Genomic DNA, 26,714 nt, shown 5'->3' with positions numbered 1-26,714 from the left:
TATTATTATTATTATTATTATTATTTATTATTATTGTTGTTGTTGCTATTGATTATGATGATGATGATCATGATCATGATTCACATGATCGACGTTATCAGATATACTGTAACAGATGGGTTTTGTTTGTTTGTTTGTTTGTTTGTTTGTTTGTTTTTACAAGCTCATAGAAATTTTGCATTTTTTTGTTGAATTTTTGTTGGTGTGAATTGTATTTTATTTATATTTATTTATAATTCATTTTAAAAATGGTTAAATTTTTTTAAATAAAATAAAGCCTAAGGAGAATGAACATTTCAAGCTTTCTTGTCGATGAAGGGATATTTAACATGCAAATCCTCTCTCTCCAGAAACGGAAAAAGGAAAACTCAGCTCTCTTTTGTTCGCATCTCTCTGGGATTTCCTCCAGCAGTGTGCGAGTCACCACGATTCGGTTCTTTATGAACGACTCTTTTAAGGCAGATGAATCGATTCACAACCACAATTTTTTTTTTTTTTTTTTTGTCTGCACACAAAACAAAAAGCGTGTACTCCCTTGCCAACTGAACAAGTCAGTACAGTGCAGATTTCCTTATACTCCAGACCATCTGGATATCTACAGGCCATAAATGTCACTAGTCATTTTCACTATTCCCTTCACAGTGATACAGGATTCCCAACATTTGAATCAAATGTCTTTTGGCACAGTAGGTAGCGTTGATGCGTCACGGCTCCAGGATCCCGACTCACATCTTGAGATACTGTCTGGGTAGTGTTTCTGTGTTCTTCACATGTCTCCATGGGTTTCTTCTGGGTTCTCTAGTTTCCCTCCACTTGGAAGGTGGATTGTTTATGCTCTAGGTGTGAATATGTGTGCACGTTGCCCTGCCATAGACTGGTGGCCCAGCCAGGGTGTATTCCTGCCTCACTCTCAGAGGTCCTGGGGCAGGTTCCAGGTCCATCTTCCACCTCAACCCTGATTAGGATAAAGCTGTTACTGAAGATGAATGAATAATGATAGACACAAGTTAAACCTGGCGGCACGGTGGTGTAGTGGTTAGCGCTGTCACCTCACAGCAAGAAGGTCCGGGTTCGAGCCCCGTGGCCGGCAAGGGCCTTTCTGTGTGGAGTTTGCATGTTCTCCCCGTCTCCGCGTGGGTTTCCTCTGGGTGCTCCGGTTTCCCCCACAGTCCAAAGACATGCAGGTTAGGTTAACTGGTGACTCTAAATTGACCGTGAGTGTGAATGGTTGTCTGTGTCTATGTGTCAGCCCTGTGATGATCTGGCAACTTGTCCAGGGTGTACCCTGCCTTTCGCCCGTAGTCAGCTGGGATAGGCTCCAGCTTGCCTGCGACCCTGTAGAACAGGATAAAGCGGCTAGACATAATGAGATGAGACAAGTTAAACCTCGCTATCCTTAATTTTGGCAGCTTAGACACTGAACTTCTGATCAGAAGGTCATGAGTTCAAATCCCAAAATAGCCAAGATACCACTGGTGAGATCTCAAGCAAGGCCCTTAACTGCTCGGTTGTACTTAATGAGCTTTAAGTCGGGCGGGATAAGGGTGTCTGGCAAATGTAAACAGGGAAGCCATGGCCTAAAGATTAGAGAAGCAGCTTTGGACCAGCAGGAACGGCTGAAGTGCCCCTGAGCAAGGCACCGAACCCCCAACTGCTCCCCAGACCGCTCTGGGTATGTTGTATGTTGCTCTGGATAAGAGCGTCTGCTAAATGTCATTACTGTAATATAAATGTTTGCATTTGACTAAAAATAAGAAGGCCACTCTAGAGCTGATGCAAATTATGAGCTTATACGATTTAAATGGTTGATTCGACATACTGACATTTTGATATAGTGCTAATTGCTAGTATGGGCGATACTATGGGTGGTGTAGTGGTTAGCACTGTCACCTCACGGCAAGAGGGTTCTGGGTTCGAGCCCAGTGGCCGACGGGGGTCTTTCTGTATGGAGTTTGCATGTTGTCTCCGTGTCTGCGTGGGTTTCCTCCGGGTGCTCCGGTTTCCCCCACAGTTCAAAGACATGCAGCTAGGTTAATATGGGACAGCCTTGGGCTGAAGTGCTCTTGAGCAAGGCACCTAACTCCTAACTACTCCCTGGGTGCTGTAGTTTCGCTGCCCACTGCTCTGGGTATGTGTGTGTGCTCATTGCTCACTTGTGTGTTCACTGCTTCAGATGGGTTAAATGCAGAGGATGAATTTCACTGTGCTTGAGTGTGCATATGACAAGTAAAGGCTTCTTCTTATTTATTTGTAGTCACAGGGCAGCATGGTGGGTGTAGTGGTTAGCACTGTTGCCTCACATCAAGAAGGTCCTGGGTTCAAGCCCAGTGGCTGACGAGGGCCTTTCTGTGTGGAGTTTGCATGTTCTCCCCGTGTCTGTGTGGGTTTCCTCCGGGTGCTCCGGTTTCCCCCACAGTCCAAAGACATGCTAGTTGGTGGCTCTAAATTGACCGTAGGTGTGAATGGTTGTTTGTCTCTGTGTGTCGGCCCTGCGATAACCTGGCGACTTGTCCAGGGTGTACCCCGCCTCTCACCCATAGTCAGCTGGGATAGGCTCCAGCTTGCCTGCGACCCCATAGAACAGGATAAGTGACTACAGATAATGGATGGATATTATTACAGTACCAAAATCAGTATGAAAGAAAAGTACACAGACCATGGTCCAGTATGAAGAAGAAGACAACTTTTATTCATCACACGCTTGTGAAATTCCTCTCTGCATTTAACCCATCTGAAGCAGTGAACACACACACACATACCCAGAGCAGTGGCCAGCCACGCTAACAGCGCCCGGGGAGCAGTTGGGCACCTCGCTCAAGGGCACCTCAGCCCAAGGCCATCCCATCCATCCATCCATTTTCTGTAGCCGCTTATCCTGTCCAGGTTTGCAGCCAAGCTGGAGCCTATCCCAGCTGATGATGGACGAGAGGCGGGGTACACCCTGGACAAGTCACCAGGTTATCACAGGGCTGATACATAGAGACAAACAACATTAACACCTACGGTTAATTTCTCATCTCATCTCATCTCATCTCATTATCTCTAGCCACTTTATCCTGTTCTACAGGGTCGCAGGCAAGCTGGAGCCTATCCCAGCTGACTACGGGCGAAAGGCGGGGTACACCCTGGACAAGTCCCCAGGTCATCACAGGGCTGACACATAGACACAGACAACCATTCACACTCACATTCACACCTACGCTCAATTTAGAGTCACCAGTTAACCTAACCTGCATGTCTTTGGACTGTGGGAGAAACCGGAGCACCCGGAGGAAACCCACGCGGACACGGGGAGAACATGCAAACTCCGCACAGCTGCTGGGCTTGAACCCAGAACCTTCTTGCTGTCAGGCGATACACCAGCAAGGCCGTCCGATATTAACCTGTCTTTGAACATGTACAGTTGTACAGGAGAGGTGTTCGAAACCCATAAAACTGCTGTTTGAGTGGGGAGTGGAACGAATCATACCTGGCAGGTTCGAATCACTTGAACGGGTCTGTTCGTGAGAGTCGGTTCGTTGAAGCCTTGCGGGCGGGAGTCGGGGGCGGGCTTTCCGCTAAACCCGGCGGTAGGCTGATTCACTATCGATCACTCGGGGGAAGAGGGTGGAGGGTGAAGGGGGTTGGATCGAAGCATAGATTTCTGCACAGGCTGAGGACGATCGCGTAGTATGTGTGTGTGTGTGTGTGTGGTGTTGTCGGAGCACGGACTGAACTCTGAAAGTGTGTGTTGACTTCAGGAACCACAGTGTGTGTGTGTGTGTGTGTGTGTGTGTGTGTGTGTGTGTGTTCATCTGGGGACTGGGATTGTTTGCTGGTTGTGTTTTCGGGGCGGATGGTGAGGAGCTGAGAGTGAACGCAATCGTGCATGAAGGAGTGAAGTTGGAGGAGGAAGAAGAGGAGGAGGAGGAGGAGGAGGAGGGCGGCGGGATAAGCGGAGCTCCGCTGGGTGATTGGTTTGCGCGCCGCACGGAGTCTCTGGGTCGCATCCCATCGCGCGCTGGATGGATGGGCATGGGGCAAACGGGATTCTACTACCGCGGGGCTGAGCTCCTTCTCACCGCCTCTCTGCTGCTTCTCATCACCCTTTCACTCCTGCTCCACACTGGTGATTACTCTTACTCACTTTCATAAGCGCTCATAGCCTCCTAATGAACTGCCTTACTATAAAGCGCGCGCTCAGTTTACGCACTACTTCTGATCCAGGTGACACTTTAAGTATGTCTTTATGTTGCATGGTGATCCTCGAGGCACGAGGTTGTGTGCTTTTAGATACAATTTCTATTCATCATCATCATCATCATCAGGATCATCATCATCATCATTATCATATGAAGCTTGTTGGAGCAGATGTTGTACATCAATCAACACAAAACAGCTTCCACACTCTTTTATCCTCAAGCAGAATGATCTGGTTGAAATGTTCTTGTTCTTGTTCTTCTCCCACTGCTGGTTCATATTGACTCGGAAAACTGTTCGAAACCCTGTCAAATCCCTGCTTGTTTGTTTGTTTGTTTGTTCTCCTCCTCCTTGTTATTCTTGTATTGTTGATGGATCCTCGAAATATATTTCTATGATTTCTGAGGGCTGGCCTGCAGCTTATCACTGCTAAATTTACCTCTGACTCTCTTTGACACATTTTATGCAATAAATCCTCTCTGGTTGTTTTTTTGTTTTTTGACCTGGACAAACTCTCGAAATGTAGTTTCTTTCGACGTATCTCAAGAAGCAGGAATGATCACTGAATGCTCCGGTGTGCTTTCGAAAGTTTCTCGGTCGTGATTTTTATTTCATCTTTTTTTAAAAGTGTTCTAATATCCTTCGAAATCATACTAATGTTCATTTTTCGTTCTTGACCTGCAAACAGAAGACGATTAGCATTCTGATACAATCTGTAAAAAATCAGTCGCTTAGCCTGTATGCCTATATATCCGAAGATCTGTTTTTCTTGAGTAAACAGTCCTGGCAGGGTTATCGTCTTCCTCAGAAGCGCGTCTCTTCACGAAAGGTTCGATGCACGTCGAGTACCTATACTCCATATGCATGTTGGCACGTCTAAAAGAGCCCGTGTAGACGTCTTATTTGAAGAGCTTACGCTTTCTGAGAGCTCTGGTTGTTTGTGCCGAGGAGACGGTGAACCCGTTTGGTGTGCTTTGGTTTTGTCTGTCAGCCATTCAGACTTAAAGGTGGTATTAATACAGTGTTCCTGCACGAGATCAACTGTGCATCGTTAATTTAACCTGGTTCTTGTCAGGGCTGTGATATATCATGTTATTATTGTGATATTCGCCAAAACCCTTCACTTTAAACATTCTATTGTGTGCATTGAGGATCCTGATCAAACTCAGCTGTTCAAGACAGTTCCTACAGGGATTTGATCAGTCATGGCATTCCCATCCATTACTAAAACTGTTCAAATCGGGTGATTTCTGTCATGCAGTTTTAAGAAAGATTGCATTGTCAGAGTACAAGATTTGATTTTATCTCAGTCATGCCGCCGTAGATCATATCTCACCCAGTCATTTCCATTTCTTTAAACACCTCGAACGTATTTTTATGAACTAAAATCCGCCTAGCTCTTTTCAAGCAGATATTATTTGTGTGGTAAACTCCCAGTGTTGCTGTACAGCTGTGTAGTTTAGTCATCCCGGGTGCTGCTTAGTCGTTTAACCAGCAGGAATGTAAGACATTTCTTAACTGAGCTGACAGAATATTCTTCTTTATTTCTGTTTTCAGCTGCGTATCTCTGCTGGAGTTGGTGGACTTCCAAATATGCAGGGAGTCTTGATTACATTTGACTGAGCAGAATGTTGTGCTGTCTTTTTCTCTTCGTCTTTAACAGCTTGTAGCTGCTGCTGATGATGATGGAAAATGAATCTTTTGTTATCACCTGGCCTAGACATGCTCCGGTTAATCACGTGTGGAAAAGTCCAAACCTATTTTTCAACACTTAAAGCTCCAAAGCTGTCTGAAATATTTTCGGATAGCATTGGAGCTGGAGAGGTCATCGGGACATGGCGGGTTGTGAGCTCCCCCCCAGTGTATATAGTTGTTGAAGTTCACTCCTGGAGGAAAAGGAGGATGGGATTGGTGGTGGTGGTGGTGCTGGTGGAGGAGATGATGGGGGTGGGGTGGGGTGGGGTGGGGTGGTATGTGGGGGTGCAGTTGACCTTTCTGCCCTGGCCAAATTCCACATCTTGAAATTTCACTCGCTTCACACACCAGCGAGGGCCCCTCTGCAGCTGAGAAGCGCCTCGCAAAGCGCCTGGCCACCCTGAGAAAATATTTCCAGTGGCTTTAATTGCAACAAGGGTGTGCTCTGTGCTCCGAAACGCCACACTTCAGCCCTGCAAATTAACTCAGCCTGTGAAACAAACACCTTGTTTTTTTCTCTCCGTTGCTCTCTTTCACTCTCTCTCAGCCTGTGGTTTATTATGAGCTCGGTTTTATGATCTCGGCTGAACCAGAAAAGAACACCACAGACTTTGTTCTTTTCACGCCTGAGGCACTGAGACTGTGAGTCCGAGACACGGTCCTTAAAAAAAAGAAAATCGATTCATATCCCTGATGTGAGAATTATGACAAGGTGTATGGCATGTGCATCGTATTATTTAGTTTTGAAATCTTTCCAGGTTATAATTTGTTCAAATCAAGGTGCACTACAGAGGACGTATTGACGGTTGGGTCCAGCATCATGATTTGGCAGTACACCGAGACATTCGAACCCAAACTGCGAGAGCTTGATTTGTACACGCCGCACTGCACTGCTAGTAATACTTTATGATCTGCTGCCCCCACCTGGGGGACCCCTGAGACATTCCATTTCTCACTCGCTCTAAAATTACAAACAGCTTTAGGGGACGAAGACGACTGGCCTACTTTCTCTGCTCCCCCCATTTCTTCTCTTATCAAGTGTCCCAGTGTCATTGTTGTTATTGGTATGACTGCGGATCCAATTGCACGGCTCCCCTCATGACAGCGTTTTTGAAGTGGTAGTGTCAGGTGACGTGCTAATTGTGTTTCAGCTACCTAGTCACAAAAAACAGACCGTGCCTATGACTGCTGAGAATTGGATTAGGAGCCGCAATCATAAGCTTCGGCTCGACCCGTTCTGCACGTGTCTGTAATGATTTGATCGTTCCTGTCGTTCTGAACGCATAGTCATGATAGACGTTTCATCTCTAGGCTCCTGAGCTCAAATCGCAGCAGCACCATGCTGCCAGTGTTGCGTGCCTGAGCAGGACCCTTAACCCTAAAACAGTTTGATGTAAGGAAAAAAAAGTGTCAGTTAAATTAGAAAACTAGACTTAAGCAGACATTTTGTCCACTCTGAGATCAGTTCCTCGATCTTGTAACCATCTCAGAGATGTGTCAGGAGACACCGTCTTTGCCAACACATGCAGCTGGGTGAAGTGCTGGAGGCGCATGAGTTTGCCGGGTCGGGTGACGAGGTCACGCAGGGCCTCTGTGAAAAGCCTCTCTGTTTGTGAGTGACATATGGGACATACATAGCTCACGCGGTTACATCTACAGCGACATGCTTTATCACTCAGACCTGTGACATGAAGAGCGTCTCTATTTCCTGTTTCGAGATGGAACCAGACAGGATGCGACGAAAGTAATAAAACCTATATTGCAATATTGACACTTAATTGTCCAGCCTTCCTCCTGGAATTTTTCAAAGCCTTTGCCTTTGTACCACAACATGGCTTCAGCTGGTCCTCCATATTGTTTTACAGCTTGTCAGTGAAACCCAATCTGCCCGTGCTTTGTCATGCCGGCTGCAGTGGAGGACGCTGGGCTGATCTTCCGCCACTGGCTGCACTATGCCATCATCTGATAATCAAATCAGGAGGATTTGAATGGGCTGCTCTTGCAGGCTACAGTGGGAGGCCGCTTAGTGTGCAAGACTGAGTCATTACAGGCGTGTTAATGGAGACGCTGCAGCTGATATCAGATTATGAAAGGCCTCTCGAAACCACTCTCTCTTTCTCTCTCTCTCTCTCTCTCTCTCTCTCATTTTTTTCTCTCTCACATTCTCTCACTCTCTGAGGTAATGCACTTGGAACACACTTTAAAGCAAGTCGCGAGCTAATGGTGTATGAATGTTCTTTTCTCGCTCTCTCAGGCGTTTTATTTTGTGCTATGTCATCGCCAGATAATGGAGTCAAGTGCTTTGCGTGTGAAAATTGTAAAATCAATAATGAAACGGAGCCTCTTAGCGTTTTTAAACAAAGACCACTGTGCCATATGTACAGTACGTCGTGGCCATTTACACTTTCAAGTGTCCAAAGACAGGAGGAAACTTGGTGCGTCACGTTGTAAAACATGCGAATGAAAACATTTCAATATTATAAACAAACATCACAGTTTCGCTCGAAGTGAACATAGTTGAATAATAGCCAATAAGTAGCTGAAGCTGCTTATTAACTGCATATTTGCTGTTGGAGCGTTTGTGTTTCTCGAACAGGGGGCTAGTTGGTACATATTGCTTTCACGGATGAAAGAAAAGCCTCGTCTGTTTTTATCCATCGAGGTGCCGTTTTATTCGATCGTATTGGTGCAATAAACAGGCTCCTCTGGCAATAAGGGAAAATTTTACACGCTTGTTGAGTCCTCTCTCTCTCTCTCTCTCTCTCTCTCTCTCTCTCTCTCTCTCTCTCTCTCTCTCTCTCTCTCTGGCTTTGTGCTGCAGTGTAAAACAAGTCCCGGAATCTGACCTTGAAGAAACCCTCGGCACACCCTTTCGACAGATCTGGGACTTATAGGGAAATATTTGCACGTACACACAGTGTAAAGCGCACTGCTCCTTAACAATTATCATTTGAATGTTTCATAGTGTGACGATGAGTAATTAAAAAAAAAAAAAGGTTAGATGACATAATTAGAACATTATACCTGTTATTGCCTGTTATTATACATAATCCGATAATGGACTCAACTGTTTTTGCAACTTTGGAGAAGTTCTTATGAACGCCTTGTGAACATGAAACGAAATGGCTCTCCATTCTCGTGATAGATTCGAGACTTGAAAACAGACTATTTTCTACAGTTAAAAACTCTTCATTGTATTAAATCATTTTCAAATCAAACTACTGGTTATGTACGTATATAACGAAACATGTTCCCGATTAACTCGAAATTGTCCAATGTACCCGAACCTCGAAGTTATTATAATTTTCACACTATTTCTTCAAGTTTCAATTGTTAATACAAATCGCTATAAGTTTGAATATTTTATCCGCACTGTTATATTGTTTTATTTATTCTATTCATTATTATATATTTGCCGTTAATTTATATTTACATTATGCACAGCTTTCATGTAAATAAGTGTCAGCTTTTGAAACCATGTGCCTAATAAAGTTTATTATTATTATTATTATTATTATTATTATTATTATTATTATTAGACTGCTAAAGCATTTATTAAAATTATGCTTTAAAAAGAAGTAAAAAAAAATTTACAATGGATACAGTAGTCATTTTAATGTATATATGGTAACACTGTGTGTGACCCTGATAGAAAATGTTAGATCAGTTTTTCAGGTTGTTTTTAAAGACATGAGCTCAAACCAACCCGCTGACCTTCTTAGTTCATGTTTCTAATCGTATTGTGTACAGTTGTTTTTTATATCAGTTACTTAAATGACAACAAATGAATGCATGTATCTCGATGTAGCTGTGATCTTCCATCAAAAATTCAAGAACTTGCAAACTTTCTGTTTTTAGGCAGAAAGAAATAAAGAATAGTAAGAAATAATAGTGAGCAAAAATGCTTGATAAATAATTGCATGAAAAGGTTTTATATCTAATAAGTACGGATTGAAACGCTACAGGGCATGCTGTTATAGTAAAATAATTAACAGCTATTCCACGAAATCGAGTCAGACACAAGCTGACTGGCGATAATCCATGTACGACGAGATTAAGTGGAATAACTGTTTTATTCTATCCACATTCACTGGATTTTGAGAAACTGAACATTTTTATTTTTACTTTTTGCAAATTCGATAAATAAAAACTTTATACAAAACGTTCGACAAAATCATTTCCGCTTAGTATGTAAACAAACCTGCGAAAAGACAGGAGCAATTTGTGAAAAATGCGATGATAATAATAATAATAATTCTTGAAAAATAGAAAAAATACATTCTTACCATCCAATACTTTCATTCTATATTTTGTTGCTTTTGTATTTTTGAGTTTTTATTTCGTCCTCGGTTGGTTCAGCAACACGCTCCACCATTTTGTTTTTCTCTACTCACAGTATATGAGCTGATATCCTAGTGGTAGCCAATCAGAGCGCACGATTGCTCATATCCAGTGAATGTGGACAGAATAATCAGTGTTAGGCTGGTCCTTTTCCTATAGCAGCACATCCTGAAGTGTTGTATACGACATCAATTTGCTGACGATTACAGAATGTACTGTACATTATGATTTCTGAAGCTTTTAATCTGTTGAATAAAATAAATCAACAAATCATTTGTCAATCAAATCAAAACTCATTTTGTTTAGTGAGGTGATAATGGGATCAGTTAGGACGGTAATATTCTCACAGGTGGAGTGTTAGCATTAACGTGTCGTTTTCCTTCTCCAGGTGAAAGTCAGGTCCAGGCTCCACAGTGCCGTATCCAGAAGTGCACCACAGACTTTGTCTCACTCACGTCTCACCTGAGCCCGTCTCTGGATGGCTTCGACACTGAGTTCTGCAAGGCGCTGCGGGCCTACTCGGGCTGCACACACCGCACCGCCAAAAGCTGCAGGGGCAACCTGGTTTTCCACTCAGCCATGCTGGGCATTAGTGACCTCATGAGCCAGAGGAACTGCTCCAAAGACGGACCCACATCATCCACACACACGGCCGTTTCTGTCGAGCCCTGCAACTACCACAGTCGCTTCCATCATCACCAGGCTGCACCAACTGCCACAGGCACAGGGGTCCCCGGCGCACCGGAGCACTCACGGCCCAACTACCTGTTCTGTGGTCTGTTTGGAGACCCGCACCTTCGGACTTTTAAGGACCAGTTTCAAACGTGCAAGGTCGAGGGGGCGTGGCCTCTTATTGATAATAACTACCTGTCAGTGCAGGTAACGAATGTGCCAGTGGTGCAGGGATCAAGTGCCACAGCAACAAACAAGGTGAGCTGTCCTCAGGAATGAACACAATTTTCTAATTACAGTATATACGCGTCAGAATTAGAAAAGTTTATCACACCAAATACTGATTTGATTTTCGTAGTAATTTATATCGCAGTGCCATTGAAATTTCAAATCTGATTGGACGATGGTGTTGATTCAGTACCTGGAACAGAAGCTCAGGCAGTAGTGATGTAAATCACAGGTTTGTATTAAAGCGAGTGTTATAATAATATAGTAATTGTTTCTATAATAACAATTTGCTCACAGTGTGTGTATCCACACTATGGATATTCCACAATTTTTAAACGTAACTTTAAAAACAAATATGCAGGCATTTAACGATTTGTCCAATTCATGATTCAATTGGATTCACAGTATCGGGTTTATGATATGATTTTCTCTTGATATTTTTGAAAAAATATTAAATGAAGAAAATTTTATTGCCAAAAAAGAAATTGCAACATGTATGTTCCTATCCTTTATCAACTTCAATATTCTTTTTTTTGTTAAATAAAAACCCTTTTGTTAATTTTCTTAATAACCAACAATAATTATTTACGCAAATGTGTAAAGGTTGGAGTAAAGCATAATAGCTACAATATTCCTTTATTTAAAAATGAAAAATGTAAGAACAAATAGGCCTTTTTTTCATAAACTTTTATGAACGTTCTCTCCATTTTCCTTCTCTTTTCTGTAGCTTTCAGCAGTCTCTATAAAGAGAGCTCTGATTTCTTGTTAACTCTATTTGTACAGTCAATCACATGACATCTCTTTCTCATTTTATATCTATTTTTTGTGTTTTTGCAGAATTAGAGCTGTGTTACTTCCACCTAGGGTGAAGTCACATGTATTCCCACGATTTAAATAATATTGGTTGGCTTTTCTTCGTGGTATATCAGATATATTACATTCAGCTAGCATGATATTGAACGAGTCGAAGATGAGTAGCTGAATGGAATATATCTGATATATCACCTAAAAAAGCCAGCTAATATTATTATTATTATTATTATTATTATTATTATTATTATTATTATTATTATGCATACACATTCCTTTTGGATGTTCAACGTGTCTTTCTCTTTCAAAATTCTCTCAAAATCTTCCATATTTAACGAAGCAAACCTGGCGGCCATGTTTGTTTACAAATTGTCACAGTCGCTCGCTAGCGCGGAAGTTTTACGTCTCCGATGTGTGACGTCATGCCGTCTTGACAACCGTGCAATATCGTAAACCATGGTCAACGCTCTTTCTCCATTGGGTAGAGTGACGTAATGCACATTGGATAAGCAATATGCTAACGATATTGCATGCTGTCAAACCAAATGAATGAAACCCACCAAAAGGGAATAGAACACATGTATTTATTCCATCGAAAAAGTGTCCTGTATGTATAATGATGTAAGTTATTGCGCCCTTTGCTATCTAAGCAATGCAGTTACAGCTGGGAAAAACTAATAGATTCTTTTTTTTTTTTAAATTTGATTTGAATCATCATAAATTTGTCATGCGATTTATCATCCATGATATATCGTTACATACCGAGAAATATGTAGCTTTATACTTTCATTAAGACAAATAGAATGTTTCCAGATATACTGTTAAAGAAAAATATTCTGCTTTGGGAGATTTTTCTTTCCAAGACTAGCACAGTACATTTATATACAGTTACGGGTCTGTGGTGCTCCCTTTCTGTGGATGGAGAGAAGATAGGAAAACGAACAAATTTTGCACAGCAGCAGCAGCAGAAGGGCTGCAGTTGAGAAATCGTATCTGTACAAATGGCACCTATATGTGTGTACGTGGTGTCTCATCTCATCTCATTATCTCTAGCCGCTTTATCCTGTTCTACAGGGTCGCAGGCAAGCTGGAGCCTATCCCAGCTGACTACGGGCGAAAGGCGGGGTACACCCTGGACAAGTCGCCAGGTCATCACAGGGCTGACGCATAGACACAGACAACCATTCACACTCATATTCACACCTACGGTCAATTTAGAGTCACCAGTTAACCTAACCTGCATGTCTTTGGACTGTGGGGGAAACCGGAGCACCCGGAGGAAACCCACGCGGACACGGGGAGAACATGCAAACTCCACACAGAAAGGCCCTCGCCGGCCACGGGGTTCGAACCGGGACCTTCTTGCTGTGAGGCGACAGCGCTAACCACTACACCACCGTGCCGCCCTGTACGTGGTGTGTACATGCAATTTGTAGGTATATGGTAGTTTTAATTTGTAGTTGTATTGCATTAATTTGCCCGTATTCATTGATTAGTCATAGTGTATCAATCAGTATAGTGCATTAAGCTGAATATATTTAACAGTTATTCCATGAAATCTAGTCGTACATGAGCTGATAGCTGATGAGGCGCGTAGCACTGATTTGACTGTAAGCCATGTACGACGAGATTGAGTGGAATAATTGTTTTATTCTATCCACATTCACTGGATTTTGAGAAACAGAGCATTTTTATTTTTATTTATTGCAAATTTGATAAATAAAAACTTTATACAAAACGTCTGACAAAATCATTTCTGCTTAGAATGTAAACAAACCGGCAAAATGACAGGAGCAATTTGTGGAAAATGTGATAATAATAATAATAATAATAATAATAATAATAATTCTTGAAAATTTTTTAAAAAGATACGTTTATACCATCAAATACTTTTATTCCATATTTTGTTACTTTTTATTTTGTATTTTTTGGGGGTTTTGTTTTCGAGTAGTTTTTATTTCGTCCTCGGTTGGTTCAGCAACATGCTCCGCCATTTTGTTTTTCTCTACTCACGGTATATGAGCTGATAGCCTAGTAGTAGAGTAGCCAATCAGAGTGTGTGATTGCTCATATCAAGTGAATGTGGATAGAATAAAAGTAGTTATATAGTGTTAAGTAGTATATAGTGTAGCTGGATGATGTCATGCAAGTCCATACACATCTTGCCCTGTGTCTGAAATCACTCACTCGTTCACTACTCCCTACTCACTATATAGGGAATTACTATATACCGTAAAGGACTGTATAGTGAGCTCATTGGTAAAATGAAAAAACACTTTCGGACACTAGTCTGTCATGCTGGTATTTATGTCATTACTGTCGCACAATTAAAATGTGCCAGATCAGGCGGCCAAATCCTGCGCTCTGATTGGCTGACGAGCGGGTCCGTATCCTACAGTACGGACCCCAGTTACGGACCCCGGTTATGGACCTCTGGTGACTCACTCGTTCACAACAACAACAAACATAATAGCATTTTTTGCCAACATTTATTTATTTTATAAGATTTATTTGTAAGATTATCAAAATTCTTATTAATTTTTGCCAGCATTTCTCAGGAGAACAGCATTAATTTTACAGCATGGATAGTGATAACGACAGTCATCCTGAATGACTCCTATTTGTATAAATAGGGGACTACATAGGTGGCAAAATGTAGGTTTTTTTTCCTGCCATGGAAGTGCACTTGTATACCGAGGAGGAAGCAATTTGCATTACAGCCGTGAATGAGGATTCAAAATGGCATTAATTTTACAGCATGGATAGCGATAACGACAGTGTTCACAGCGAAAGCGAGTTTTACTACCCTAAGGAAGAAGAAATAAAAGAAAACATTTCAGGAGAAAGCTAAAAACCTCTAACTGTTGCTAACACCGAGCAAAAACATGGCTGAATCCTGAATGACTCCTATTTGTATAAATAGGGGACTACATAAGCGGCAAAATGTAGGTTTTTTTTCCTGCCATGGAAGTGCACTTGTATACCGAGGAGGAAGCCATTTGCATTACAGCCGTGAATGAGGATTCAAAATGGCGTCTCGCCTCGGTTTTCCCTTTCGGGCGCTCTCGTTTTCTGTTAGAATTTGGTAAAGAAAAAAATAAATATATTATTTACCAGCTTACGGTCGGTCCGTATGGTGAAATACCGTGACCTCGGCCCAGAGGCCCTCGCTCAGTACTTTCAAGACCTCGGTCACGGTGTTTCACCATACGGACCTCCCAGCTGGTAAATAACATATATATATATATATATTTTTGTGATAAATCCATATTATACTGAGCGTATTTCCCACATTAATCAATACAAAGTACCTGCATCTTTCAGTTTTTTTTAAATCAAGCCTGAATACTTTCTTCTTTGCCGCTGCCTTTTATTAAATCAAATTTGAGACTTTTAATTTGATTTCTTTCAGCGTGACCACAATGCATGATGGGATATATCGCTTGGTTAGTGACCATCGGTTGTACACTACTTTTTGTGACGCATTGTGGGATACTTTGAGTGCACTATATAGGGTGTAATAATTCTTACTATCATTTCGGACAGCACTACAAAATGGCATCCCCACTATATAGTGCCCTATATAGTGAGTAGGGAACGATTTCTGTCGCAGGATCGGTCACATTGTATTTTATCACCAAACCATAGAGTAAGTTTAATTAACATAGTATGAGTAGGAAAGTGAAAAAAAAAAAAAAGAAACAAATCAGTTAAAGCTGTACATGCCTGAGAAGTCGATGAGGTATGACAACTTTGAGTGTCTACAGGTGTTAGCTGAACAAAGCACAGTGCTCAGGTCTTGTGACTAACACTTGTGACTAACACTTGTGACTAACACGTCTATGAAACGAACGTCGTTAATGAGTGGATATAGCCTGGGCTTAGGCGTGACCTTTAATAAGGTGGCCTTGAAAGAAGGCTCTGTCTCCATTTTCCAAGTTGTATGGCTGTAAGACCTCACACACACATGTACACACACTAAGACAGTATGTTAGCTGTCGCATACTTGATGCTGCTTTATCTTTGAGTGATGGTAAATATTTGTCAAACTTGCGGGCTGAGAGAGTTTCGAGATCCATGTGCTACACAATTCGTCTCTTCCCTTTCCTCAAAATACGAACGTGAAGCTCATCCTCCAAGGTCGAGTGAGGGGTATAACACTTGGCTGAGTGAGGGGTATAACTACCCACGTCTCATTTGTGACCTTGTGACTTTGGAGGTGGGGCGCGTTATTAGCGTTTGCCCGTAATTATTAGCACACACTGCTCGACTGAGGCCCTTTCAGCTGCCTCACCTAATGGCTAGCTAGTGCTCATTTTTCATCCATGTCATAGGAACAAAGCTTGCATTCATCCTGCAATAATGTAATGCCACACATCTTGTTAGTCAGCAGGCTTCCCGTGGTTTTCCTGTGCTATAGAACAGCGTGACTTTAAATCTGGACAGTATGGTTGCGTGTTTCGTAGAGCTACTGCATGCTAACAGGAAAACGCATGTGACTTTGATTACTAACTAAAATAGTGATTTTTTTTAATATTTGCAGTTTCCCCTGTTAGTTAAATGTGTAAAGCACTGATTCTGCCTGACAGAAGATTAAAATGTTCTTTATACTCTATTTTATTGCGTATTGTCAGTGCTATGCTAATTCAGTGCTGATAATCTCATCTCATCTCATTATCTCTAGCCGCTTTATCCTTCTACAGGGTCGCAGGCAAGCTGGAGCCTATCCCAGCTGACTACGGGCGAAAGGCGGGGTACACCCTGGACAAGTCGCCAGGTCATCACAGGGCTGACACATAGACACAGGCAACCATTCACACTCACATTCACACCTACGCTCAATTTAGAGTCACCAGTTAACCTAACCTGCATGTCTTTGGACTGTGGGGGAAACCGGAGCACCCGGAGGAAACCCACACGGACACAGGGAGAACATGCAAACTCCACACAGAAAGGCCCTCGCTGGCCACGGGGCTCGAACCCAGACCTTCTTGCTGTGAGGCGACAGCGCTAACCACTACACCACCGTGCCACCCCAGTGCTGATAATAAATGTAGCATTTTGAGCTCAGGAGCTAAGGGTCTGAGTATCCAGAGGGTTGTGAGCTTAAATCATAGGATTCAACCCCATGCCCTGAAACCAGCTTTCCAACTTTGAGAAACAGTATTTGCCCCTTGAGAATAAGTAATGCTCTGCAGCATCAAAGGAGCAGTTTGTCATTCTTAGAGCCTTCTGTGGCGTGTGAGGTAAATTGCAGTTATAATGAAAATACTAACATTTCTCCTCTTCCTCCTCCTCATCCTCCTCTTCTTCTTTCTCTTCCTCCTCCACTTCTTCTTCCTCCTCCTACACCTCCTCCTCCTCCTCCTCCTCCTCCTCCTCTTCTTCCTCCTCTTCCTCATCATCTTCTTCCTCCTTCTCCTCCACCTACTCTTCCTCCACCTCCTCCTCTTCTTTCTCTTCCTCCTCTACCTCCTCTTCTTTCTCTTTCTCCTCCACCTCCTCCACTTCTTCCTCCTCCTCCTACACCTCATCCTCCTCTTCCTATTCCTCCTCCCTCCTCTTCTTCCTCCTCCACCTACTCTTCCTCCTTCTCCTCCACCTACTCTTCCTCCTCCTTCTCTTCTTCCACCCCTTCCTCCTCCTCCCTCTTCCTCCTCCTCTTCTTCCACCTCTTCCTCCTCCTGCCCCTCTTCCTCCTCCTTCTCCTCCACCTACTCTTCCTCCTCCTTCTCTTCTTCCTCCTCCCTCTTCCTCCTCTCTTCTTCTTCCTCCTCCTCCTGCCCCTCTTCCTCCTCCTCTTCTTTTTCTTCTTCCTCCTCCTCCTGTTCCTCCTCTTCCTCCTCCTTCCCTGAGCAACACCCCCAACTTGTCAATTGAAACTTAGTTGCCATTTTGTAAAGCAGCTCTGTTCCTGCATCATAATGTAATCATAGTTTTTAGGAAAAAAAAGAACGGAAAATGCATCTTTAATAATTTTACAAGCCGCTCTGCTTGGTTCCACACTTTGTATTCAGATGGAGATGTGTTAAATTTTTTAAAAGGTAAATCCACACAAATGGCCCACATATTCCTGACAGCTGTGTCCTGTATTATGAGTATGTGGTGAAAACATGAATTCACGTGCACCCTATGTAAAAAAAAAAAAGCAAAACAGAACAAAAAAACCCAAATAATGCAAGAGCAACTGACTTTGTTCTAACTTGTGTTTCCAGATCACCGTCATCTTCAAACCGTATCAAGAGTGCACAGAGCAGAAGGTGTACCAAGCGGTGACGGATGACCTGCCAGCGGCGTTTGTGGACGGCACTGCTGTAGGTGGTACTAGTGAGACGCGCAGCCTTGTGGTGCTGGAAAAGCTGGCAGGTCGCCATGTAGAGCTGCACGCCGCCTACATCGGTGTAACGGTAGTGGTGCGTCAGCTGGGCCGTTACCTTACGCTGGCTGTACGCATGCCCCACGAGCTTGCTATGGCCTACGATGACACTCAGGACCTGCAGCTGTGCGTGAACGGCTGCCCCACCTCAGAGCGCATCGAACTGCCTGCACTCGGCCTCCAGCATGGCGGCACTCCATCTCTCCCTCCTCTCTCTCCACCTCAGCAGGCCTTCAGCCTCGAGAGCGCCTCCAGGAAGTGCAGTGAGCAGCTTCAGGTCCAGGACATCTATTTCCACTCGTGTGTCTTTGATCTGCTCACCACCGGCGATGCCAACTTCACCGCCGCCGCCTACAGCGCCCTCAAGGACGTGGAAGCGCTGCACCCCGAGAGGGAGCGCTGGCATATTTTCCCTCGCTCCACAGCTGGCTTAAGACTGACAGCAGCCCTGAATGCACTTCTCGTTTGCTTATTCGCCGCTGCACTTTTGTAAACAGCGTGGTCACGACTGACTCGACTTTCATAATAAAATTCACGGAAGCACGAGGAGACTTTGTAAACAGTCAGAGCATTACTTGTATATATTGTGTAGACAGAGGAGACAGGACACGCTCCTTTGTACAACTGTAAATTTGTGTACATGCCATTTTCAGGAGAGCTGCGGTGCTCGGTGAAATTTTTTATGTGTGTGAAATTTTGTGACTTTTGTGTTGGTGTCGTCCTTGCGAGAGGAAGTCTGAATGGAAGCACTTTATTTTTTATTTTGTTGCGACTACAGAACAGTGTTCCATAGAACCGCAGAGCTCGATAGAGGTTTTTCATGGGGCGTCACGTTTCCAATGGCGACGCGTAGCAGCCATGTTTAAGGTCAACCTGTGATTGAAATATAATGAAGTAGTGAGAAAAGGACATAAACATGGTCAATTTTTGTTTAGTTTTTCTGTTCAAACCGTGATAAAAAGGCGTATTTCTGCATTCTGAGTGTAATATTGCATCAAGGAGAGAAAACTACAGAAATTTCGAACAAAATAAGACTGGTGAATCTAAATCGTAAGGAACGGACGTCATCAAAGTACAATCAAGTCTGCTCTGATCATTTTCACTCAGGTTTGACCTATTTTTATAATTTTATAACTATAATATAGTGGAAGAGTCTCCATTTCCATTTGACTCTTAGTTTCCGTTTCCGGTTGAGAGTACGCCTGCACGTTTTGGCTGCCGCTTCTCACCGGAGCTTTTCATTTTTCATTTTTTCCCTTTTGTTTTTCTTTTTTGTGTTTCTGTAGTTTGATGTTTGCTTTCTTTTTGTTTGAGTGTTTTGTCCACCGGTTGTGGTGTAGCTCTGGACCCAGTTTTGGCGTCGGTTCCCTTCAGGCCTTGGCTTGCTGTGGGTGATGCCTGTGCTCTTCGCTATGGACTGCAGTGAGCTCGTTACTCTTTTTAACATCGGGGTTGTCCAGCACTCTGTGCGACAGTGCTTTTCTGCTTGGTACGGTGTTCCGAGCGATGTTGCCTGGTAGCAATGCGGCGGCTGTGCAGGTGGTGTGGGATTTTTCGTGCGCCTGGTCGGACTGTGGTAGCAACGCCATTGGAATTACATCCTGACCCTTTTTTGGCGGACTCCTTTTTTTTTTCCTCCCCCAATTGTAAAGCGACCTTGGGTGTGAGAAAGGCGCAATATCAGTTGAACTGATTATTATTATTATTATTTATTTGCTGGGGTTTATTTCATGAATGTATAGTAATATGAGCTAAATATTCGCAGCCTAATAATGCTCGTGAAAATATTTTTCACAGAGAAGTGATTTCAATTTGATCCAAAATACTGCGAATCAAAATCAAATACTACCCTACACAATACGTGTAAGCCGAAGTTACAGACAAAATACAAGGACACTTACCCATCCAATCACGATCATTAAATTCTTCTCTGGATTGTCTGGTTGTCTGCTTCTAAGCTTTTATCAGCTCAAAATTCATCCATGGCTTGTTTTTAGGACCAGATAGGACACGATGTCCAAGAACGAAATGGCTGGATATTTGTCAATTTCTCTGCACCATTGATTCTTAGGCATGTCATAAGGATCGATGCTGTCTATTCTTGCTATTTTTTCATGATATCATTGCTTAGCCCTTGAATCTATGATTTCTTCCGCACAATGACGTAAACTCCATACCACTGTCAGAACTGACCTTAAACATGGCGGCCGAAAGGGTTTCGTTGACGTCAATGAAAAACCTCTATATTCTGGGATAGCTTGTCTTTTTGATACGCAAAACGCGTTTTCAAACCCTTTCCTTGTGTCTGTATTATGTAGATAGGACTTGCCTCATCATCATGGTACTCCACAGAACAAGTGACAGTTGGTTATTTTAAGAGTGCAGTTATTAGTGCAGTAGTAAATAGTGACGTGGCTAAATTTCCAAGGATCACAGTTGTAACACAAGCGCAGTGTCTGTCTAGAAATCATTCCTCGTTTGTAGTCTAGAGCTCAATATTGTTGTTGGACTTTTTTTGTGTAAGTGTCGAGTAAAATATGAAGAATTCAAACCAACACAGCAGGCATGGGTTGAAGTGAAACAGGGATTTCATGAGGAACGGTTCGGTGGTCTGTTCTCCATCCAGCAGACCAGATTTCATTTCATTTGCATTGAATTCAGTCCTGCATTTCATCACAAACAATCAGAGTATCTTGGTATCTTTGTATCTGGCACGACTAACTATAAGTGGACAGGTGTTTCATAAATGACCTAAATCTGATTTTCCTTTTTCAGTGTAGAAATGGTTAGGAATTAAAGGAGAATTGAAGGCAAATTTTTTATGATCAAAATTCTATTTATCTCATTTTATTAAATATCGGAATGCATTTTCGATCGCTATTTTGTCGCTGCTAGAGCAAGTTATGAGTGTTTGAAATATGCTCTGTAATATATCAGTCCATATGTCAAAGCAATGGCCATAAACGAGATGCGTTGAGACCTGTGCGAGACATCGTAGGACGGAAGTAAAACGTACAGCGGAAATCAAAGTGACCAACATCTGCCGATGTTGTCAGAAGACGCGCGCCCTCTTTCGAATGCTGATGTAATCAAGTCGGAAGTTTTGTTTGTTTTGATAGCAATCAGGAAAGTTTGAAAAAAGTAGGCAGTAACTGTCATTTAAACTCGTTTTTGTGCAATACTTCGTTTGGAAAACAGTTTTCAAAATGGCGGCACTGACACCTGGCTGACGCTTCGAAGTCTCGCACAAGTCTCGTGAAGATCGCGCGGATAAGCGACGCCTGCCGTGGACCAAACGAACTAAATTCAACATGGCTAAAAACCGAACAGGCCGATAAGTATAATATTTAATTGCAATTAGTTGCCAATACGAGTCACGATATAAGGTTACTAAAACTGAAAACGTAATTGAATAACATGTTAATTAAGAAATAAAGCAAGTTTAAAAATGACTTCAGTTCTCCTTTAAACACACTGAAGATCTGGATTGCTAAAATGAGTCACGTTTTGATTCCATGTGATATGATTATGATATGAACTGCAGCTTTTTCTTCAGCCACTCATGATTAACGTGGACTATTTTTTTCTTCTTCTTCTTTTCGCTCTTTATTGCCAAACAAAGTAGATCATCAATTACATACAGCATATCTATTGTTCAGTATAATGTCCTCCAACCAAAGAGTTTGTGCCATTCTGTTATTCTTCATAGGACACCATTAACTTCGCCATAAAGGATAGTCACTATGATTGCGAACACGATTGGCATTTCTTGAGTCGCGTGTGAAGCTTGTGACATTGCAGACTGCTTTGCAGGTTTACGGTTATTTAGCACAAAAGTCTTTTAGTACAAGTTCTAAAGTCTGAGCACAACTCTAAGTTCTTTAGCACAAGATCCAAGAACACTTAATCTTTTTAAGCCCAGCGCACACGGGCGATTTTCCGTCGCTTGGTCGTACAACTTTTTGACGCAAGCGAAAAATTGCTTCATGCGCGGATATTCGCGACAGCAATTTTTTTTGTTGCTTGCGACAGATCGCAGGTATCAAACATGCTTGATATTCTGTGACAAAAAATCGCAAGTCGCTGACTTGTTGCAGAGATATCGCCACGTGTGCATGTCTTTGCGATAACAAAGCGATCACCTCCAAAGGCTAAGCCAATCCCCGCCCATGAAATAGTCACGTGATTTCCACATGACTTGCATCCCCCTTCCCAAATCGCCCACTGGTCGCAGATAACGCGCACACGCAGCTACCCGACAGGGGAAACTTGTGTCCAAAAATCGCAATGAGACGTCACCCGTGTGCACCAGGCTTTATGAATACTTACTGATCATGTTTAAAGATGCTTGATGGATTTTTTTCATGAAAGTTGCCGAGATTCTGACTGAAAACGAGCAATTGTATTTCTCTACTCCGCCGTCTTGGAACCGCCATGTTTGATGTAGCCTGTATGTTAATCACCAATCCTCCCTCCAAATTATTTAACACACCACTACAGCCAGCTTCCAGGTTTGTTTTGTCTTTATTAAAGTGCTCAGCTTAAATTATATCATATTTATTACTTACAATTTGCTAATTTGATAAAGAATGAAAAATCAAGTGAAATTTACAAGATAAGAGTTTAAAGAAAGCTTTTTGTTTGTTCTTTATTTAATTTTTTTTTTTTTTACATTTTTAAATATCGGCTTCCAGTCCCTAAACAATCATAATAAACCCCTTCCTATATCAAGATGAGTATTTTTTTTTCGATTATTATGACCATAATCCAGAGACTTTAGAACTTGTGCTAAAAGGCTTTAGGTTTGGGCGGCACGGTGGTGCAGTGGGTAGCACTTTTGCCTCACAGCAAGAAGGTTCTGGGTTTGAGCCCAGTGGCCAACGAGGGCCTTTCTGTGTGGAGTTTGCATGTTCTCTCCGGGTGCTCTGGTTTCATCCAAAGACATGCAGGTTAGGTTAACTGGTGACTCTAAATTGACCGTAGGTGTGAATGTGAGTGTGAATGGTTGTCTGTGTCAGCCCTGTGATGACCTGGCGACTTGTCCAGGGTGTACCCCGCCTCTTGCCCGTAGTCAGCTGGGATAGGCTCCAGCTTGCCCGCGACCCTGCACAGGATAAGCGGCTACAGATAATGGATGGATGGACTTAAGGTTTGTGCTAAATAACCAGATCCCGCTTTTTGTATGCTGACATCATGCAGGAACACAACTGATATAAAACACTCTTTCCAGGATTTCTAGGCTTGCGTCGAAGAACACAGATCTTCACAAAGCTCACTGTGCTTAGCATTTACGTTTAAACTGACCATGCCAGCATTGCTTACTCTTCACTCTGAATGCTTTACAGTGCATCCAAAACGAATCGACACTCCCATCCTAAAAAGACTTGCTACTGTAGACTCACATTTATACGTTCATTTGTTTGCAACTACTGCCAGTGCTGAAGAGCTGCTAACATACTGTGACTAGAGTTTATTTGGAACACTGGGATTTTCTGTGATTGGCCGAATCCTAGATGATTATTGATTGGCCAAATCGTCAATAGGCTTTATTTCACCATATAATAGAAAAGACCAGAGCAAAGCATTTGAGTGCAATTAACTGCAAAGAGAAGCCTTCATCCTGTGTTTTTGCTTTGTTGCGTTTGATCTTGTGACGTGTTTTTTTTTCTTTTTGGCGTGAAATCTGTTTTTGTGAAGAGTGACTGCTCAATGTTTATACTTAAATTATTTATGAAATATAGTGTATTGTTAGAGAAGGTCCATATTCTTGCTGTTTGGAGAAAAAAACAAACAAAAAAAAATACAAAAAAAAAAACAAAAACAAAAAAACATTTCAGACGTGATTGTACTGCCACTTAGTGGACCACCATTGTTACATCAGTGTTTTAGTAATGTTCTGGATGCGGCGACTGAAAACAAGGAGGAAAAAAATGTGTTTTTATTTAAAAACATTAAAAGAAAATACAGACATTTTTGCAGGCTTTGAGTGGTTTTTGATTTGTACTGCTTGTCTAGTCTGTGTTATAGTGCTAATGACACATCTTATAAAAATAACATTGGTCTTATTTGTGTGGAAAACCCTTTAGATGGCCAAATTAAAAAAAAGAGTAACATTTTTCACTATATACACTACCAGTCAAAAGTTTGTACACCTCTACTCATTCATATGAGTTTCTACATTGTAGAACAATACTGAAGACATCAAAACTATGAATTATCATCTGGAACAGATATAGGATTACGTGTTAAAAAAAGGTGTTAAAACAAAATACATTTCATCCTCTAGATTCTTCAAAATATCCAGCATTTACCTTGATGCACACTACTGGCATTATCTTAACCATCTTCATGAGGTTGTCACCATGCTTTTCAATTAACAGCTGTGCCTCGTCAAAAGTTAATTAGTGCAATTTCTTGCCTTCTTAATGCATCTGAGATCAGAAAGTAAATAGTAAATAATAACAATACAGTAAATAGCCCTATTCCACACCACAACTGTAGTAATCCATACTATACTGTATCAAGAACTGCTCAACGAAGTAAAGAGAAACGACATCCATCATTACTTTAAGACATGAAGAAGTGTCTCTTAATTAATAAAAATAAAGAAAAACATTGAATTAGAAGGTATGTCAAAAGTTTTGACCAGGACTTTATGACCGCTCCCAGCCAACTGAATTAGTAAGATGGAGCTGTGTAACTCTGTTGGAGATGTCAGAGTCGACGTAAATAAAATGTTCAAAATTTCAAATAAAAAAAAATCAAACTTTAAATATTGTACTGGCTATTGTAATAAATTTCTCCTTTTGGATGGAACCTTAGTTCGCTTGCATGACTCGTCAAAATCCTCAGGTAACATGGCCAGTTAGCTAACATTAACATTCGTTCCATGATGCTAAATTTAGATGTGTAGCTTGATGTACATAGCTAACTAGGCTACATTATCTATTTACGTATCATATTATGTCACAAACTGATCAAGTCAGTAAAGAGAAACGACATTCTTTAAGACATTGACATGCAGTGACTTTTAATTAATAATAATAATAATAATAATAATAATAAAGAAAAACACTTCCCAAAACTTCAGTCTGAAGTATGTTTCACTTGCACATGTAATATCTCAATTAGTAACATTCTAACATTTGAAAGAAATCATATTTTAGTTCACCCAAAAGTGAAAATGACAAAAAAAAATTGCTATTAAAGCTTTCATTCCAGTTCCACTGAAATATTCCCTGCCTACCTCTACATTTATAACCTAATCTACTTCTAACCTAAAAGCAATGTTACTGCCAAATTTGTAAGGATTATACGTTTAGTATAGGTCAAAAGTTCTCACTGATTATGAGCATCATTTACACCAGTATCTGTGTCATCGAGGATCTAAAGTAACCTAAATAAAAACATCTCCACGTTGACTTAGTAAAGTATATTCATAATATTGATGGATATTTCATCAGTTTTGGCTGTTTTCCAAACTTCAGCCACAGAGCAGCTGAAGGATTTTCCCTTCATGTCTAACATCCTACTGGTTTATATAGTGAGTGATGAAAGAACCTCCGTTAAATGTACAAAAATTAAACATGTTCACAACCCTGGCACAATATATCACAGTGTTGTTAATGTTTTTTTACCATTCGGCAGCCCATGAAACTGACATTCCTTTGAGTGAGAGGTAACTGAACAGACTGCCACTCACAGCCGCCGAGCACACTTCACCTGTTCATCGCTTGTGGTTCATTTGTGATCAGATAACTCCTTATTCTCACACCACATAGTGTAGCACCTGAATTTGCATCAGACAGCTTGGTTTCATTATCTGATTGCAAGGCCTGAGGAAAAGCCCAACATTCAAAATGTTCAGCTCCGACACACACTGATGGCTGTGTTTTACCAGAAGTGAGCTGCATCTATCCAAGTGGAAGAGGTCTTCTACAATCTTCTGATGTTGCACAATTCTTCAGTCAAAACTGCATGACATTCTGACAGAGGTAAGAAAAATGACTGAGCACAATAATAATAATAATAATAATAATAATAATAATAATAATAATAATAATAATCTCATCTCATTATCTCTAGCCGCTTTATCCTTCTACAGGGTCGCAGGCAAGCTGGAGCCTATCCCAGCTGACTACGGGCGAAAGGCGGGGTACACCCTGGACAAGTCGCCAGGTCATCACAGGGCTGACACATAGACACAGACAACCATTCACACTCACATTCACACCTACGGTCAATTTAGAGTCACCAGTTAACCTAACCTGCATGTCTTTGGACTGTGGGGGAAACCGGAGCACCCGGAGGAAACCCACGCGGACACGGGGAGAACATGCAAACTCCACACAGAAAGGCCCTCGCCGGCCATGGGGCTCGAACCCAGGACCTTCTTGCTGTGAGGCGACAGCGC

The 26,714-nt window shown here is 42.0% G+C and overlaps 1 protein-coding gene across 1 annotated transcript; it reads left to right on the top strand.

The window, feature by feature from the left end:
- Positions 1-3,584: 3,584 nt before the first annotated feature.
- On the top strand, positions 3,585-24,271 carry rgmb (repulsive guidance molecule BMP co-receptor b). Its single transcript, XM_060907009.1, has 3 exons — positions 3,585-4,108; positions 10,604-11,145; positions 18,141-24,271. The coding sequence occupies exons 1-3, from the start codon at positions 4,009-4,011 to the stop codon at positions 18,792-18,794; spliced, it is 1,296 nt and encodes a 431-aa protein (XP_060762992.1). The 5' UTR covers positions 3,585-4,008; the 3' UTR covers positions 18,795-24,271.
- The last annotated feature ends 2,443 nt before the right edge of the window (positions 24,272-26,714 follow it).

Source organism: Neoarius graeffei, chromosome 24 (genome assembly GCF_027579695.1).
Source record: "Neoarius graeffei isolate fNeoGra1 chromosome 24, fNeoGra1.pri, whole genome shotgun sequence".
In the NCBI taxonomy this organism is placed as follows: domain Eukaryota; kingdom Metazoa; phylum Chordata; class Actinopteri; order Siluriformes; family Ariidae; genus Neoarius; species Neoarius graeffei.
This window is presented reverse-complemented; position numbering and strand designations above follow the sequence as displayed.